The 20130-nt window shown below is 39.1% G+C and overlaps 3 protein-coding genes across 3 annotated transcripts in view; 2 read left to right on the top strand and 1 right to left on the bottom strand.

Annotated features, from left to right (window-relative positions):
- The window catches only part of LOC126783939 (uncharacterized), a 31332-nt gene extending 23016 nt beyond the window's left edge, over positions 1 to 8316 (top strand). The window contains 1 exon segment of the mRNA XM_050509468.1: positions 8190 to 8316. Within this exon segment, the coding sequence (XP_050365425.1) occupies positions 8190 to 8316 (127 nt within the window).
- Positions 8317 to 9988: 1672 nt separating this feature from the next.
- LOC126783938 (uncharacterized) lies at positions 9989 to 12661 on the bottom strand. The gene is made up of 5 exons (XM_050509467.1): positions 12329 to 12661; positions 12083 to 12235; positions 11285 to 11519; positions 10480 to 10702; positions 9989 to 10330 (listed from the first exon to the last, which is right to left on the bottom strand). The coding sequence occupies exons 1-5, from the start codon at positions 12659 to 12661 to the stop codon at positions 10177 to 10179; spliced, it is 1098 nt and encodes a 365-aa protein (XP_050365424.1). The 3' UTR covers positions 9989 to 10176.
- A 4152-nt stretch (positions 12662 to 16813) lies between these two features.
- Positions 16814 to 20110, top strand: LOC126782734 (dihydrolipoyllysine-residue acetyltransferase component 5 of pyruvate dehydrogenase complex, chloroplastic). The gene is made up of 6 exons (XM_050508042.1): positions 16814 to 17761; positions 17881 to 18072; positions 18161 to 18248; positions 19347 to 19417; positions 19512 to 19595; positions 19685 to 20110. The coding sequence occupies exons 1-6, from the start codon at positions 16952 to 16954 to the stop codon at positions 19787 to 19789; spliced, it is 1350 nt and encodes a 449-aa protein (XP_050363999.1). The 5' UTR covers positions 16814 to 16951; the 3' UTR covers positions 19790 to 20110.
- Positions 20111 to 20130: the final 20 nt, after the last annotated feature.

Here is a 20130-nt window from a genome sequence, read left to right as displayed (position 1 = left end):
CAATTAAGGCTGAGATTGATGGATTGTTCCCTGAAGAAGGAATGGATATGGACACTGGTTCGGAGACTGCAAATATTTTAGCTGAGATGGCTAAAAATATGAAAAAGAAGTATGAGAAGTACTTTTCTACCTTGGAAGATTGCAATCAGCTTCTGTTAGTTGCCTTAGTGCTCAACCCTAGGTACAAGCTGCGAAACTTTGAGTCTATATGCAGTAAATGGTTGAAGATGAACTATGGGGTTATTAAATCCAAATCTACTGAGCTGAAGGAGCTTCTACATCAGCTTTGTGACATATATAGCTCAATGAACGCTGCAGCATCTTCCAAATCTAAAACATCAACAACTCGAAGCGGGGACAACAGTCTTAGCAACCAATATTACAAGTCCAAAACAAATCAGAGGACTGTAGAGCCTACTGGAATCATAAAAGACATGGAAGAGGATTGGGAGAGAGAGTTGGAAGACTCTGAAGATGCCACTGTAGGCCATGAAGTGGATAGATATCTATTGGATCCGATTGAGAAGCCTCTAAACCCTGAAAAGTTTGACATTTTAGAATGGTGGAAGGTGAATGGTGACAAGTATCCAAACCTTGCTTCACTTGCCAAGGATGTCTTAGCAATACAAGTGAGCACAGTAGCAAGCGAGTCTTCTTTTAGCACAGGAAGAAGGGTCATTGATCCATTTCGGAGTTCATTAACTCCCAAAACAGTGGAGGCATTAATTTGCTATCAAAATTGGATTATGTCTGAGAGTATTCACAACATTCAATATGTTCCAACAGTTGAGGATATGGAATTTTATGAAGATATTGAGGAAGGTAATGTTTAGCTACTTCAATTCAGTTTCATCTTCACTATATATACTTTTTAAGTTTAATTTTGGTTCTTCTTTTCACAATTTGTAGAACAAGCTAAGGAAGAAGCTAAAAAGCCTGTGGATCAGCTCATTCAGTTGGATGCCCCTTCTACCTCCAAATCATCTAAAGTCTCGACATCAAAAGCACCTAATCGTGACATTAGTTCTAAGGAAGAAAAAAAGGGTTCAAAGAAGGGAGGGGAAAGAAGCAAGAAAGCGAAATAAGGTATAAATTGTATGATTGTTGCTTGTTTGTAATGCTAAATTGCTACTGACCTATTGTATGCTAAATTGCTGACTATTGTATGCTAATTGGTACGATTGTTGTTGGTTCATTTTGGAAATTAGAAGTTTGGAAATGAACTGCAAGTTTGCAACCTGCAAGGCTGGAATTCTGCAAGTATTGATCACTGAGACCAGCAGTGCCGCAATGGATCTTATCTTGTCAATTTTCATTATTTTCAGGTTTTCATGAACTTATCTTTATTCTAAATGTTAAATTAGTTGAACTCTTTTAATTTGTATCATTTGAATTAGTTGAACTGTTGAATTGTTGAATGTGTTGAATCAGTTGAACTCTTTGTAATTGTTGAATGTGTAATATCTTTATGTGTAACTAGCTATGGCACAATGTTAGTATATTACCACCAGACATTGCAGGACTTTGCTCCAAGCAGCAAACCATGCCAAGAGATAACAGAAAATGCCCTGATCATAAGAAAGGTGCCATAGCTAGTTTGCTATGATGTTTACATCTTCAAGTACACTCTACTTTACCTATCTCGGATCAAAGTGATATGCAAATGTTATTTGTAATTGTTGAATGTGTAATATCTTTATGAAAAACACAGGTGTTTGTAATTTTGTGTAGCACCCAGCAGGCCAACATCATGTAACATTTTGGGCCCGAAAAAACCCGAAAACCGACCTGAACCGATTTAGTCGGGTTTGGACCGGTTTTGCCTGTCGAAAAACCCGAACCGGCCCGAACCGAAAATTTCGGGCTTTGGGTCGGTTTCACCAAATTTTTAACCTGGCCCGAACTGAGCCCACCCATATTTACAACGGAATAAGAGCATAAGCGAATACATCATCAATCATGGGAGATCAATACATTAAACAGACGCGCGCGCTGTATACGATCAATTCGTGAGAGTTCTATTCTTCTCTAACATCAACAAAATGAGTTTGTAGCATCCCACAGAAACTTAGTTGATACACATGTTTAGAGGATATCTCTTGATGATGAGCGAAATACTTGTGCCTACGCACTTCGCTTCTTTCTAGATTTGATTCTAGAGAATAATGGTCTCCCCCTCATCTAGGCAGGAGCCAAGACCGAAGCTATGACCCTTACTAGTCTATCTTTGCGTTTGCCGCTCTTGTTTTGTGGTGCAATGCCACGGGCTCCGACAACACCACAGCGTACGATGGTGCCATCGCCGGCTTCCTTCCCACTGTCAGAGATGGTGCCAACGGTGCTAGGACCAGGTCATATGAAATTCTCTCATATTCTGAGAGTTCCAACCTTACCGGCACATCACAGCATTTATGTGCGATCTCGTCACTTTCGCAATATCGGTAAAGTCATTGAGCATCGAATCTTTGACTTTCTGGAGGTCGATAATGCGTTGCACATTTGCTCACTTTGAATAGTGCGGGATCGTAATGAGACATAGTGCCACACCACGTCAATTCCTGGCGTTAAAACCAGAATGGGAGCATTCCATATCTCCCCCTAACGACGGGAAGTATGTCTAATCAAAGTGACCGTCTGCTAATATCGCAGGATAGAGATCAACGGTTGTAGATTGGAAATAGCGGACAAGTGTTGGTGATTGATAAATCATAACCAACCAGAATACTTAATCGTTTCAAGTAGACCCATTGAGATAACTACAATAGAGGCACATAAACAACTTTAACCAAATAGGCGTTTAAGGAAAAGAACGTTGGGATCGTATCCAGTAACCATCTGGTACGCACTAAACGCTTGGCAAGTTGTGGGTCTAAAACGAATAAGTGTCGCTGCATGCAACATCATTACATATCTCCATGCAAAAATCGGCAGGTTAGTACCCATAACCAAGTCCGAGCTCTGCTAGATCGTGCAGTGAATGAACATGAGGAATACTATGTTCAACGACGATCCCAGTAGATATGCAAAACGAAATCATCAAAGTCGTGGAGGTGAACTCTCCAACGGTATCCAATCAAATAGATTTGAGAGGATGGGAAGGGTGGTGAGCCCTTAGTATGATGATCATAGCTAAAAACTTAGCAAATGCAGCATTCCTTGTGGAAAGCAAAGCGACGTGTCACCAACGCGTCGATGCTCTTAACCTATACCAAAAAAATACCGAAAAATGTCCGTATTCGGTTGGATAGGGTCCACTAATGTCACCTTAAATACTTTGTAAGAATGGAATGTTCTCGGTTGGAGCCTTAGCAAATAAGGACTTCCTTGAAATCTAGCAAAAGAACAAGCTTTGCAAAATGAGCGATTGGTATCAGAGATTGTCATGGAGGCATTAGAAGACACGGGAGTCATCACAAGCTCCTGTGAAGGAGGGGATGCCGCCACCGACGGCCTTAATGCCATGGAGCCGCCGAAATAGGCAGGCTCGGCCTCACCGTCTGGAGCATGGGTGAGGTGGTCCTCCAATCGCTTCGTGAACATGAAAAATAGATGATAATGTGAATTTCAAAGAACTCGAATCATCATATCTTGTTCAAAATGACCAAAAAAACGATCATGTCAAAACCGAGAAGACAGTAAAACCGAACCCATGATTCAAAGAATCTTGAGTTACATAAAGATACTGCTGCAGGCAAGCAAAACGATGTCTGCAGGCTAACAAAGCTACTGTCGAAGCTTGAAAAAGATACTGTCAATGAAATCTGACAGATTTATTCCTCTCCATTCTTAACACAAATATCAAGATGAAAATCCATCATTGGCATGTATGGCCTTTAAAACTTAGCAAGGCACGAAGATATAGAACACAATCTCCGCACGAGATCCGTAAAACAACTACCTGCGCCGTAGGACAGTGTGGGTGGTTACGCAATTAGCAAGACACTCGATTTCACGGCGGGACATTCTCAAAATGAAGATTAAGAGAGTCAACGACGCGGTGAACTTCTCTACACAATACGCCGTAGAATATTGGATATTGTAAGAGAGGGGATTGAAACAAATGGCAATCCCATCGAATGTATAACATGGCAATAGAACTACATTCTTCAACTCAAGAGTTGGAAAAACATGGTATTGGAGCAGTTGAATACCAAACAATTTGGGTGGTAAAAACCATCCAATTGGTGCGGGTGGTCACCAATAATAATAAAATCATTTGAGCTATGAAACGACTTGGAGAAAACCGGAAAATTAACCGGAAAACCATGTCAAATTAACTCAAAACCGGGTGAATTTTGGACTAGGAAAACATGGCAGCAAGAACTGCTGAGATATGCTGGAAAATGACGAGAAACGACGAAAAAAAAACGTCGGAAAAACTCGTCGGAAGCCGGCGGCACCGATTGCCGGAAATTCGGCCGGCAGTGGCCTGACCTGGCCGGTATGGAGGCCATAACTTCAGGTCCGACAGGGAACGCCGTCCGGAACCGGATGGCGGTGCCGGAAACGCCAGAATATGGCCGGAAGGCGGCGAATACGCCGGTAAAACGTCAAAAAACGTTCCGGAAACGCCGGAACAGTAACCGGGAAAAACGACGTCAATTTTGACGTTCCGATGTCCGTTTTCCAAATTTCAAAGTCCAAAATCACAATGTAGTGCTATTGGGGTCCCATGTAACTCAAAAGCGGCCAATTTAAAAACCACGTGAGTTGCAAACGTTGACCATGCATGCTAAGCCAAGGCAAATAAAATTCTCACGAGTCCAAGAAAGACGAGAAATTTTATAGAATACGCCAATATTTAATACAACACAAACAAGCTTCCAATTCCAATAGACGACTTAAGCTAAAGTCGAGCAATAATCATGGCAATGCCAACGTCATACTTGAAAAATAGTAAGCAGAAGACATAGTCAAAATAGATTGACTAATCAAAAGTCTGTAGCAACAAAATCTTGCATATCTGATTGGGCGGAGCCTTAGCCTGAGGCTCAAAAATGGGCTTACTTGAGAATGGAAGAATGTTACGTTTCCATCTCCAAAATTCCCTCGAGAAATAGATACAGGTGCCAATAAATGACATGTGTTTCTCGGATGTGGAGCATGTTTCAAGGTCAACTCTGGTAATACGTCGTCATAGACGTTCATTAAATCACTTTTAAGTGTGTCCCATAGAATTCGTTATTTTTGGGATCTTTTTGTCAGTAAATAGTGCTGCATCAGAGTAATGAATCAACTCAAATAAATGAGTACGTAGACCTTGAGATTATCGTTTATAGACATGCGTTTAAGAAACTCAAACATTCAAATAACAGTCGCGATGGCGACGCATCCATAAGAAACGAGGGTTGTATAGGTTTCGAATAATCGAAACTATTCAAGTATGTAACCGGAATTAGAAGGGTTGTGATGTATATGGTCACAAAATAATCGATGCATATCGGCGATTCTCATGATCGCACCCAAAACAGCGGTGCACTCAGGCGACCACACGAAATCGATATCTTCCTTTTTAAATAATAACGTGACACCCCCAGGACCGTCACACGAAAAACGTCGACTAAGAGGGGAATCATATCCCTCTTTGGTCTCATCGGCGTTATAAGAAAGGCCGGAAAAGAAGACATGAAAAAGGCTAATAGCGCCCGATAATTTATATATATATATCTTCAAAAGCAGCAACTTTAAGAAAAACATACTTGTTGGTCTGGCAAATACACCGCATATAAGTAAATTGCTCTGCAAATCGATCGTCATGCATGAAGTTGCTTGTTGAATTCCTTTTTCGATCTTCGTCCGATGACATAAAAATCTTGGGAGGATACGATCGGAATCATATGTAGATGGCAAAAGTATCGTCCATCTCGGCATGAATGTCATCACCATAGTACGACGAGTAATCACTTTTCCTATGCAAGCACGCGAAACATAGTTAGAAAACGAAAACGTGCAAATAAATGATTTAATAAGCAATAGGAAAAGAAAAAGGAAAAAAGAGAAATAGTTTAAAGGCCCAAAAGGGTAGAGAAGACGGGAGTAGCTTCTCTTGAGCGAAGAGTTTGCTTGTGCAGTTCGCGTTCATTGCGTATATATGCGGGATGAGCAATTTTGAATCCTCTGATGCGGGGTTTTTCGGGGCATAAAGATGTTTTTGCGGAGCGAATGCGGAGGATACCCTGCGGGGCTGCAGAGGCTGCGTGCAGGGGCAGCAGGGGGGGTCGCAGGGGCTGCAGGGCAGCAGGGGCCGCAGGGCAGAATCTGCGTGCGGGGCTGCATGCGGCTGCGATGCGGGGGCTGCAGGGCAGGGCAGCGTGCGGGGCTGCGGGGGTAGCATGCAGGGGCTGCGCGCGGGGCTGCAGGGGCAGCATGCAGGGGCTGCGTGCGGGGCTGCGGGGGGGGGCTGCAGGGGCAGCATGCAGGGGCTGCGCGCGGGGCTGCGGGGGCAGCATGCAGGGGCTGCAGGGGCAACATGCAGGGGCTGCGGGGGCAGCATACAAGGGCTGCACGCCGGGCTGCAGGGGCAGCATGCAGGGGCTGCGCGCGGGGCTGCGTGCAGGGCTGCGTGCAGGGCTGCAGGGGGCCTGCAGGGGCAGCGTGCAGGGCTGCGTGGGCAGCGAGCAGGGCCTGCAGGGGCTGTGATGCGGGGGCTGCGTGCAGGGCAGCAAGGCAAAAGTTGCAGGGGCAGCAAGGCTGGCTGCGTGCAGGGATGCGGGGCAGCGGGGGGGGGCTGCAACAACGGCGAGCAGGGGCTGCGCCGATGAGGAGCGCCGACGAGGAGATGCCGGAGGCCGGAGACGACGGTGGCCGGCGGTGGAGAAGAGAAAAAATTTCTATGGCTCTAAAAGTTCAGGGTTTTAGGGCAACGTGCTGATAACGTGTTTCAGGGTGAAATAATTGTGTATTATTGAATGATATGGGGGCCTATATATAGGCATTACAAAACCACAATCCCGTAGGATTCGGAGTCCTAATCTATTACGGAGATGCTAATCTATCTCCTAACAGGAAACCTATTAGGCTAAGACACACACAAGGGTAGAATAGTAATTCTCCCGGAACAGCTCCCTCTTTAAAACATATCCACACCCAATTTTTCTTTCAATCTATACCCAAAATTTTTTATTATCAATATTTATTCCTTTTATAAATATTTGATTTAAAAAGTCAGACTAGATTATTTCCTTAATCTTAGGTCTTTCATCCATAATTATTTCATTGTTTTAAATTTATATTATAACTTCAATCTATATATACACTCATCACTGAGCTATTTAGTTTTGAAAATTTTTCATAGCTTTTGTTGTTCTTCCATCAATCAATTCAATTTTGTAAAGTTTTACACAATTCTTGTTTTTAAGAAATAAGAGCTAGTGAAACAAAGATTATATGAGAAATTTTTATCGTAAGATACGTACACATCTTTATTCTTGAATGACATTTTATGTTCTTCATGTTAGGTATATTATAACATAAATCCACTGTAAGAGATATAATACTATTTTTTAGAACGAGAATCATAGGTATATATATACATTACAAATCTAATAAAGAGGTATATTAAAATTTATAAAATTCCCTATGTCATTACTTTTTTTTTGAAGTAAAGTTTGTAAACAAACGCTTCCAATCCTTAGGTTGAAATTAAAAGAGATACATATTAACTAGGTTGTCTCGTACCTATTAACTAGGTTAATAATGTTAACTTCTACCTTTATGTCAGGTTATAAATAGATAAATGAATACAGAAAAATTAGTGTTGCAAATATCAACCTAAAAATTTTCAAGTTTCAACATAAAAAGTTTACCTTTAAGAAAGATAATTTAAAGTACCAAAACATAAGTATTGCATTCATCATCTACCTTAATTTGAATTAAAATTGTAAACAAAATTTCTATAATTTTAGCAATAATAATGAGGTAAAGGAAATCACAAGCAATCTATAATTAAGTACTTTAAAAGAGACTTTAATTTTATAGTAAACTAATCATATTTAAATAGTGACAACCTATGTATTTCTTGTTAAAATGAAAGACAATTTATAAACTTAATTGAAAATATTTGAAAGAAAATTAGAATTAAATGATAGGTGGGTTTATTTTAAAAGAAAATTCTAAAAATGGGTGTAAAATGAAATACCCCCTAATTATATGCTATTAATTTATCTTCTGCTTCTGCTTATGCTATTCAGGGAAGAAATGCAGGATGTACGGCACTTTGTTTCGAAATTGTCCGTTGAGAAATGGGTCTGCTGTGAGTATCAGTCTTCAAATCGATCAAATTCTCCAATACTTGTTTTCTTATTCAAAACATGCTGAACCGCCAGGGGTTTGGAGAACTAGTATCGTGTGATAATAACATTACAAGAAATCCGGCTTTTTCATTGCAAGAGGTAATTGCAATACAATTCATGAGCCTTTTAAGTCTTTAAAGGATCTCTTGCGGAGGAGAGGATTACCAAAATTTGGGAGACTATTCAGTTTGCGAAGTTGCCTCTCTCAAGGGTGTAAATACCCATGCGAGGCACCTAGCTTAAATTATTTGTTACTTTATATTCATATCAGCGCTATTTTTTATCCTCATAAGGTAATAATATTTTAGCCATCAGGTAGATTGTCATACCTCTTATATATATATATATATATATATATATATATTATTTTTTTTCAAACATGTATTTTCAATTTTGGGATCTCTGCCTGCCATGTGTCTGCTATTATGGGTGTGATCTTGAGACCTTTTGGGTTCTTGTTTGCTCCACTCCTTCAGTCCTTCCATGCATTTCTTACAGGTTACTGCAAAACTTCTCCTGATCAGACAAGGAGAATAATGAGGATGCTAATGGGCAGTTTTGGTGGCTAAGATGTGTGCATCCGTCGTGTCATTTCAGAGTACCGGGCTATTAACAATAATTAATTGAGCAGGTTTTGATGAATGCTGTAGGCCTTGCACCTGGTTGAAAGGGTATTACAGACAACGTGTTCTGAATTGTGGTCTGTGGTTGTTAGAACACCTATTTTTGGTTCGTCGATGGCAGGGTACATAACACTTTTAGCAGTTTCATTTTCGAGACACTGAGTATCCGGGTAGTAGATGAAGCACAAATAGGAAACACAGGCAGCTTAAGTCAACACAACTAGAAATTCTCTCAGGCATTCATTCCATCTAGACTTCTGGTGCTTTGTTAGCCAATTTAGCAGTCTATGTTATACTCAATGCTCAAGCATTGTTGCCAATAAGATTCCCCTCTTAATTTCTTGTTACTAGTATGCTTTCCTGAGTCAACCTCCAGAGCTTGTCCTATGATATATTTTTTTAATGCTTTTTCCTAATTCACATTACAAGCATGCTGTTAGTATTGGTGATTTTAACAAGTCCACAAGTAATCCATCTCAAAGACAAATAAAAACAAGGAACAGTTAGCAGACGAGGCATGGAAAAGAGCAAGACCTAAGAGTACATCACAGGCTGAGTCGCACAGCAATCCATCTCTTTACACCCTGTGCTCGCCTATGGCAATACTAGGTGATTTATAGAATTCAAAACCAGTAAAACATTTACTCTATTTGGTAGATTTTTCATATTACTCAATGTAGAGTTTCTAATTTTTGAGTCAAAATGAAACCCTTCTAGCATCTTGCGCAAGCTATCATCACTATAGAGTTTCTATTCCTCACCGCAAAAGAAAACCTGAGATACCAAAGCAAGAGGATGGGTATCAGAAATTACAGAAACATCACTCATTCTGCATAAGATCATTTCACGAAATCGATAGAGAAAATTTGGTTTATACTGAACGGAATTTGTTTTTTGCTGTAATCTTGATGGCAACAGGAACCTGTACAAAATAATTAACGCTCTTACATGCTGAATCAATAAGCTGCTCAATTACATTGGATTTTTGAAAATCATATCTATCGAGTATTAACAAGACCATGTTAAATATAAATACATGCAAGAAAAACCAATCAAAGATAAGAGTATGTGTGAGACAGCATCATAATGATGTGGGAAAAGTAAATTACTATAAAATGACTGAAGTGGTTACTATCTTATTAAAGCTGAGTATATGAAGGATTCTGTTAAAGACATTTCCAGGAAAAATAAATTAATCAAGGAAAGGTGGTTTACCATGCTTAGGTCTGGCAATCCATGTTCATTGCACTGCTGACCAAATATTAGCTATCAACTTGATCATTTGAAAAAGATTTATTTTGATAACTGAACTTCTTGGTTTCTTCCAAGAATTTATAGAAGTTGGAGAAAGTTTCTGAATCGTTGCTTGTGTCTCTTGGAACAAGCCACTCCTCGTTAAGTTGAACATTGACATCCCTGTAGAACTCAGATATTAATAGAAGTTACTCTAATTGATAAAAAAGTTAAAAATAAAATATAAAAAAGGAACACTAACAATATAATGAACCTGCATGAATTTTCACTGGGAAGTTTAACAAACATCAAACTAAAATCACACGCATTACCTTCTAAGGGAAAGAATCTCATAGTTCCTTCGTAGGTAATCAGCATACTTTGTAAGAGCATCTTGTGCATACTGTCTACCAACAGTTCTTACTGACGCTACATTCAGTAACGTTTCCAATGAGCCATGTTTTTTCAAGAGCTTCAGGGCAGTCTTCTGTCCAAACCCAGGAGCCAGATGTTGGATCCCAGGAACACCATCAGCCTGATCTCCCATAATGCAGCCTAGACAAAAGTTGGCAGTAAATTTATATTAACTGAACAGAGAAAATTCACTTGGTTCATCAGATCAAAATCCATCCCAGAAAACCACTTCTGGAGCTGGAATAACACATTAAAAAATCTGATGAATAACAATCGAAGAAAAACTGTCCAGAAATGAATAGTCACTTTTCCTACAGATAAAACTGTGAACTGTATTGTTGGTTTTTCTTATCTATACATTTTTGTGCTTTTAGTGCACACATGACTAAAATATTGAGCAAAACATTGCTGCACAGTTACTCTCCATATTATGATCCATTCTAGTACAAATATCGTACTGTCCCAATGCGTCTCCATGACACTCCAGATTAATTAATGACATTATTTTTCGATCACTTCATAAAAGCTATGCCAATCAGGAATCTAATGTATCAGAGACACACAGACACCAAAAACATCTGTGGAGAGAATTTTCATTGACAAGGCCTAAAACGTCTTTACTGTATATAAACAATTATAGCATTCACGATAAAAAAAAAGCCCATTTATGAAAATAATACTAATACGTAGAAGTATTACGGCCATATTACATCTTAGACTTACGGAGGCTCAGATCACAGCACGGATCACAATTATACTGAGCCATGTAGTGCTTAAGGGTGTAAAAAGACCAGCGCTCTAAATCATCAAGGGGCATAACAATCTGAACATCTTCTGAAAGCAATTGCTTAAAATCTTTATCAGGAGATGCAATCACCACTTGATATCCTATTTGTAGAACTTGTTCCACAAGAGTAGCTATAACATCATCAGCTTCGTGGCCATCTATTTTTATGACCTGCATCAACTCTCATCTGATTATTAATTTTGAAGCTAGGATATATACATAATTTGATATGCGTCCTTTGTTAAAAAAGGATGTAATACAATGAAGAGGTGAGTGATATGTTATGTTAGAAGGATACCATAGTTTTGATATAGAGCAGAGTCAGCAGACTTCTGTGTGGAGCAGAATTTAATATTATTTTGTTTTATTTTTTATTTTTTTCAAAAGAGAGAAAATTAATTAGAGAACTTAAATCCAATTGAAACTTATCGAATTCAAAATTTATATCGGCATTCTGTGAATGCACATTGGCATTAGAATTGATCTTCCTCTTGCCATAAATTCCACAAGTTGCTGTATGCCCATTATCTCTAAATCTTAGCAGATACTGAATTTTTGAAACAGGTGTTGGAAAGAGTAAGAGAAGATCGTATAGTTCTTTCAACTTCTTTAAATAAGTAAATATGTAGGACAGCAACACATCAATTCTCCTTATGTTTTCTAGAACAACAATACATCATAGGTCTAGAAATCATGCTGAGAGACGAGAATAAAAGAAAAGAAGATTAACTCACAGGAACATTGCATTTTGTAAAAACAGCAGTGATGACTTCGTGTGACCTTCCAACATGACCCTTTGAAAATTGTCTCAACAACTTCCACCTGTGTGTTTTATAAGAGGGTAGCAACTGCCGGCGGTGCTCGCTTCCTCTTTCACCATCAACAACCTGCCACAGTGTAACAGATAATAGACTGAACAAAAACTCTTGCAACTAAGTAGTTCAGTGACACACAGAGAGCAACAGGAGGAAGGGGCTTACAGCAATAACAGGATCAGAGAGGCTAACTTGGTTGAAGAACAAGGAGACCCAGTTGGCAAACGAGTGTAAGCTGGGTTTACTTCCAACATAACACAGAGGATTAACATCCAGAAAGAACACCCTCCTTCTCTTCTTCTTCTTCTTTGGGGATACTACTTGTCCATCAGTTTTATCATACCTAAGCCCACAACTGCGGGAAGTAGAAGAAGAAGGAGAAGAGGAACCAGATGACGCCACTGGTCCAGGGATAGTACAGGTTATTTTGCGGGAAACTGGAATAGCCGGAAGAAAGGGTGTGATATGAAGGCGGGTGGGAACTAAAACTTGTACCATTTGGAACCATTTTCATGTTTCTACTAACAACAGGGTACTTATCCAATATCCACCCATAAACTTTTTTCTCTTACTTCCGACATAAATTAGTAGTATTTGTCAAGTGTCATGAAATTATCTTTATATGTGAGATTTCGTGAGTTCTGGCACATATGTCATGTCGTAGACTCTCCCTCTTGGGGAGATTTTAAGTGAGCCCGCCTCTAAAGTAGAATGGAGGTCACTTACAGCATATTTGTTATCCTGGACCTTCTAATTAATCTGCTTAATTCCGGACTGTGTTGACTCGGATTAGGATATAATAATTTATAATTCATGTTTGGTGTAGTCTCGCACTAACGAACATAACTAGCAGAATAGCCTAGTCTCATGATTGACGAACCACCAGACTAAATAAAGTTTTGTTACTGAATTTTTTTTTATTATAACAAGTTTTATTCAATAATAACATAATTTTTCATTAATAACACATGTTCATATAAGCAATATTACTTCTGGATTTGCATATTTCTTGTAACAATTGGCTTATAATGGAACAACTTTCTCACATTCTTCACCTTCCTAATATGTGATATCCACAAGTAAGCAAGCCAACAATCTCTCAATTAAAATGGCCTTGATGATTATAAGTAAGTCACAAGTTCATATATAAGTAAGCCACAAGTTCATATATACATAAGCTACCAAAATAAAAATAGAGTAATAGTTTACACATACAAGTCCACCATTAGAAGTTGAATTCTCAATTAGCATTTTACATGTCAAGCAAGTATAAAGACATGAATGCTTAGCTAACAATACAAAATGAGTTTAACTAGTAAAGGTGGTTTGTCCAACATGTGTTAAGGCGGCAACTCCCTCAAAAGGTGTACAATCAGAAACTAGGTGTATCGAAAATCAACCCTTGCAGCAGCATCATCAACATTAACAAGCATTTTATCAACATATCTTTTGGGGGAGATCTCAAAGATGCTTGAGATCTGATCTGCAATCGTCAAATAAAACTGATTCAGGTTTCAGGAAATGTGTAATATAAGTAAACACATAAATTTCAATCAATATACACAAGGCTTAAGCGATTCATACCAGACGCAAGTATTATGGAGATCATTCAGGAAGTATTATGGGCTTTACACTTTTTGTTAGAAGGTTACAAAAATACAAAGTTACAAGTTACAATGTAAAGATACGGCAGAAAATTCTATGAGAAACACTGAAAATTCTAAGGATTAACAAGATAAAAATCAACATCATATAGAAAAGAACAAGATAAAATTTAAATATATATATATATATATATCGCAGCAACGAAAACTGCTTATAAGCCTAGAAACAGATGACAATGATGCATATCTTAACATTTCATTTACTTGAAATTAACAAAAGAAAATAGTGGGTTAGAGTAACAGAAAACAGAAGTAAACATAAATCCCAACCACAGCCAAAGAGGAAGGCATAGTTTTCCATTGAGTTTGGCCTGAATGTTTTGTTGAAAACAGCTACTTGCCAGCATAAAATATTCAGCAAAACATTGGGAAATCGCTCTAAATCCAATCTATTTATATAAAGCTTAAACATCTCTTGGGATTCTAGACACATTGCCAGTATAGGATAACCTAGCAATAGTGAGTAGAACTAATTAATACCCATCAATCCTACAAAGACATTTCTATGCATTGACATGTAACTTTCCAAGCAAAGTTAAATTGAGAACTTAAATGGAGAGAAACATACATTCATATTTACATATGCTACTTACCGAGTCTGTTGAAACACAAAATCGATCTTTTCCTTGTCTAACAAATCATGCATGCATAAACTCCAAGAAAAACCAGAATCACGTGCTAAACCTTTTTTGTTTTTGCAAATCTAACAATACCAAAAACTCTGAAAAAGTTCGCGGAACCCCAGTAAGGCACTGAAAAATACCTTTTCCTGGTGAAATAATTTTAGAGAAAAGGCCATCCAAATCCTTCACAGTCCCACCTATGTCATCAAAGAGTTTTGCCACACTCCCGCATTGCTTACTCCAACCGAGAGGATCTGAGTAAGAATCAAGAATCCAAATTCTGCATTGTTCATTCTAATTCAGTTTAGACGTACGTATACATAATACATTACATCTAATACTCCAAACTGAAAATACATGAGAAACTGTGTCTGCTAAGCCAAATCTCCTATTAGTTGCTACACATTCAATGATTCTCATATCAACCAAAACTTAGTAAAGAAAACAACTTGAAAATAAGAAGAAACCAAATCATAACCAGATCAAACATTTCTAATCAGAAACCAAATCATAACCAGATCAAACATTTCCAATCGAAGATAAGGATTAAGAACTAATTGGAGACGAGTTAGCGATGGTAGTGAGCAACTGGATCAGACAACGATGCACGAGATAAAGGACCACCGGAACTCGGGGCATTGCCAAGAAACATAGATGAATCAATCTAGAGATAATGGTCCAAATGAGAGAGAGAGAGAGAGAGAGAGAGAGAGAGAGAGAGAGAGAGAGAGAGAGAGAGAGAGAGAGAACCTGGTGAGCAGAGTGATCTAGGCGTTGATGAGAGGAGGCGAGAAGAAATTAGGGCTTCGACAGTTCAGCCCGAATTCGACACCTCTCCATAATTTCGAAAATTGGAGATGCGCGGATTCTTTAATCTCATTAAAGCTAGTCTCGTGTTTTCCCAAACATGGATTTCAGACTAACTTCTTTCACTCTATGGTCCAATCCAGCTAATCTAGGGTAACAAACGTGCCCTTAGGCCTTCCAAAAAGCAGGGTATTTATCTAGTGGCGGAACTAGGAACATATATGAGTAGGGGCAAAAAATTACTCTTATTTGCAAAAAAAAATTTTTTTACTCTATTATCCTTAAATTAGATATGTCGATATTTGTCATCAGAAAAAAGTTTTTTTCATTAATCTCTACACACCTCTGTTTTGATCTTTTTTTAAATTAAGCTCTTTCATTCTGTATAAAAAGAGATGATATCTTGCGTGATGTTCATTTGTAAAATTTCTCCATCTCACAATTACAAATTTAAATAAAAACAGAAAATTTATCTAATAACAAGTCTTGAATCCAATAATTAAACTAGTATATACTAAAACAGAAGAGTCCAACATAAAAAAGAGAAAAAAATTATAAGGTTTTGAATTTTTTTCGTGAACAAGATTAGATCAGCGTATAAAATGTTTTTCTTATACTACAAAATAAGTGGGGAAGTTGGAATGTTGAACTAATCAATTATCAAGAATTGGGTTTTGGGGTTAACTATGTAGGAAAAAAACATAAAATTTGAGTGGGGGAGTGGCCCCCGCTTACCCCTGGTTACGCCTCTGTATTTATCCACCCATAAATGTTTTCTATTATAAGATCCCAACATAAAATAGTATCAATTGTCAAGTGCCATGAATCTATCTTTGAACTAGGCTACCGCACGTGTGTTCTACTCGGTTTGAAATAAAGGCAGTTACAATTGAACGTGTCCGTGAAGTCATCTCTCTGCTCTCCACATCTCCATATATATATTTTTTCTAACTGTTATGTTTTCTTCTTTTTATTTACATTATTAGCTCTAGTAAATATATTTTTTCTCCGTCTACTTTATCTCAGATAATGGGCATTTTGGGGAGTTTAAAAAATTAGGTGAAGTTGTTGACACTAAAAAAAGGCTTCCGGTTAGTAAAGATGTGAGATTTTGTTAGTGCTACTCACAACAAACTTGTTATGGAATATGAGTTGTTATATTTGATTAAAAAACCATAAAAATATACATCGATTTTCAAATCATTTCTATTCTTTGCTTTTGATGTGCATTTATAAGTTGCTTTGCTATATGTACACAAATTGACTCTAATTCATACCATTACACAAATAGACACTATAAACCTTTCAAATGTGGCATGGAATGCTGCAAAGCCCGAACGACATGATCAAATAAACAAAAGCCTTAAGTGGAAGAAATCTTCTGTTACCAAACACGACAATGTCTTTCGGAGATTTTGACTTCTCTTTCCCTTCTCATGGGAAATATTAAAGAATTACTTTCTTTCCTACGAACCAAACGAGGCCTGAATGTAATTACAGTAAGTTGAACTCTGTTATATGATACGTGTTCATGCATATGGAGCGGTAAGGTAGAGAGTAGTAGTAGTTCAGTGTAGTTGGAACCTCCGCCTTCATTTTCGATGCAGTCGAGGAGGAGGACACACACCCCAGCTTAACACCCTCCAAAACCCATCTGCTCTCTCTCTCTCACTCTCATTGTTCCATTTCTCGCCATGGCCCATCTCCTCAACACCTCCTTCCTCCCCCCCTCCCACACCCTCTCCCGCCGCCCCACTCCGTCCCTCTCCTCCTCCTCCGGCCGCCGCAGCTGCTCCCAAGTCCACGCCAAGATCCGAGAAATCTTCATGCCCGCCCTCAGCTCCACCATGACCGAGGGCAAGATCGTCTCCTGGGTCAAGTCCGAGGGCGACAAGCTCTCCAAGGGCGAGAGCGTCGTCGTCGTCGAGTCCGACAAGGCCGACATGGACGTCGAGACTTTCTACGACGGCTACCTGGCCTCCATCATGGTCGAGGAGGGCGGCATAGCCCCCGTCGGCTCCGCTATTGCTCTCTTGGCCGAGACGCAGGACGAGATCGCCGAGGCCAAGGCCAAGGCCAGTTCCTCCTCCTCTCCTCCTCCTCCTCCTTCTCCACCGCCGCCGGTTTCGATCACAACTCCGGAAAATGCGGCTCCTAAGTTGGCGGCGGCGGCTTCGGAGGGAGGGAGGAGAATCGTGGCGTCGCCATACGCGAAGAAGCTGGCCAAGGAGCTGGAGGTTGAATTGGCTGGAGTAGTGGGAACTGGGCCAATGGGGAGGATTGTGGCCAAGGATGTTGAAGCTTGTGCTGCTGCAGCTCAGGCTCAGGCTCAGACCCCGGCCGCCACAGCGCCTTTGCCGGCAGGGATTGAGTTGGGGACGGTGGTGCCTTTTACGACGATGCAGGGTGCTGTGAGTAGGAACATGATTGAGAGTCTGTCAGTGCCGACCTTCAGAGTTGGATACACTATCACCACTAATGCTCTTGATGCCCTCTACAAAAAGGTACGTCTACAACATGTTCTGATAAGCATTTTGCATTTTCGACTTGAAATTATTCAAGTTCGGAGAGCCCATGATTTCGGTTGATTTTGTTTCACATTTTCTGTATTCCGTTTTTCCAGATCAAGTCCAAGGGAGTTACCATGACAGCATTGCTGGCAAAGGCGACAGCGCTTGCATTGGTTCAACATCCTGTTGTCAACTCTGCCTGTAGAGATGGTAATGGTTTTACATATAACAGCAGCATTAACATAGCAGTTGCGGTGGCAATCGATGGTGGGTTGATAACGCCAGTGCTTCAGGATGCGCACAAGGTTTGTGCCTTGAATAGTGGCTTCTCTTGTTTTGGCCTATGTTTCCGGTTTGCCTTAACTAACTGTTTACTCTTGATTTATGTGTTAGGCTGACATATATACATTGTCAAGAAAGTGGAAGGAGTTGGTTGATAAGGCCAGGGCCAAGCAGCTGCAACCTCATGAATACAATACAGGTACTGTTAGATTCTGAAAAACTTGATAGACCATGAAATATGTCAAGCTGAGACTGCATACATATACCATTTATTTGAAGATATTGAATGGGAAATTTATAAATAAGTGATTTTCAATGTACTGACATTGGATTTCTATGCATAAACCACATGTGAATTAAAAATTTGTCAATAAATCTTTTAATGGGTTAGCGGCTTCTCAGGATTATTTCCGAACTTTTCAAGTAGTACATGGTTGATTGAGCAGGAACAAAAAAATCAATCCTGAATAGTCAGCGGAATCACTGTTAATCATTATGCGTCTTCAAGTTGTTTACCCCTAGGAACTATGTCGAAACAAGAGCCTCATGTTTCTATCGCTTTAATAATCAGAAGTTCAGAACAGCGCTTGAATTCTTTGATTCTTTGATTTAAACTGTTTCTTTTATGGATAATACGTTTGAAAATAAAAAATATCGGACAACTCAAAACCTCTCTTTAAATTTTCCAATTCTTGTGCCAGAGTTCAATTGATCCAGCGTGTACCCCTGACCAATTGTGTTTATTAATATTGTTTTAAATGCTTAAATGCAGTTGAAAAGTTTGCTGTTTCTGTCATCTGATTGGGTGACAGTATCCCAAGTTTCTATCATTTAATTTTTATTGTGCCTAGAGAAATTGACTTAGGTTGACTACACTTCCTCTCTAGTTTTGCAAAATTCCGGGTTTCTCGTACTGACATGGTCTTATGCCTTGTCTTACTTCTTAACTTATTCTGGAGATTATTATGATATACTAATTATCTAGATAAAGTAGCAAGGCTTCTGAATTCCACACTGCTAAAATTAAAACTATTAATCCTGCTGTTTTTATGAAGTTGCATCAATACTTTCTCTTTTATCAGAGTTTAGCACCATGATATCTTTGATAGATTGCCACCTAATCATAGTGCCACTAGAGTCTCTCTGTCATACTGCAGTTTTTGATGAAGTTCCATCAATGGTTTTCTCTTATATCAGCATTTAGCAGCCATGATCACTTTGATAGACTACCTACCAATCATAGTAGTGCCATGAAAGTCTGTCTGTCTTTTCTCATCTACTGTTTGTCTTTCTATAGGTACTTTCACTCTTTCTAATCTTGGGATGTTTGGCGTTGACCGGTTTGATGCCATTCTGCCACCCGGAACTGTAAGCATCTACTGCTTCATCTTTGCTTGAATTTTTTGTATATGATATGCTGATGCATATTAATCGTTTTCATTTCTGGTTTCATTCACCACAGGGAGCAATTATGGCAGTTGGAGGATCTCAGCCTACTGTTGTAGCATCCAAGGATGGTGGAATTGGTATGCAGAATCAAATGCAGGTAAGAGACCTTATTGCTCTACTTTTAATTGGTCTACTGCATAAAAAACACATCAGAAATGCTTATCATGGGACACATTTTATTTGCAGGTAAATGTTACAGCTGATCATCGTGTAATTTATGGTGCTGATCTTGCTTCGTTCTTGCAAACCTTGGCAAAAATTATTGAGGACCCCAAAGATCTTACCTTCTAGGCCCAGCATGTTTTGTCACCATACCGTGCCCTCTTGGCTTTCTCTGTATCCTGGAATTTCCCCAATGTTTTCCTGTGGGTTATGTTTCTCTGATTTTTAATCATTTATCTTTGGCGGGAAGGGTTCCATTCTATCAAGAATAGTGATAGTATGAGGATAAAAGCTTGTTGAGTGTTAGATTTAGTTCTCCACAAGGTTGTTGCATACAATTTCAAACAAATTTTCTTCATAGTTCGCTATAGCATGAGATTAGTTGTTGATTTCGCAACATGTATCAGTAATTGAGAAGACTAAATGAAATTTGTAAGTGAAGTATTTTAACATCTGCGCTTAAAACTTTT

The sequence above is a fragment of the Argentina anserina genome, chromosome 2, assembly GCF_933775445.1.
Source record: "Argentina anserina chromosome 2, drPotAnse1.1, whole genome shotgun sequence".
NCBI classification, from domain to species: Eukaryota; Viridiplantae; Streptophyta; class Magnoliopsida; order Rosales; family Rosaceae; genus Argentina; species Argentina anserina.
This window is presented reverse-complemented; position numbering and strand designations above follow the sequence as displayed.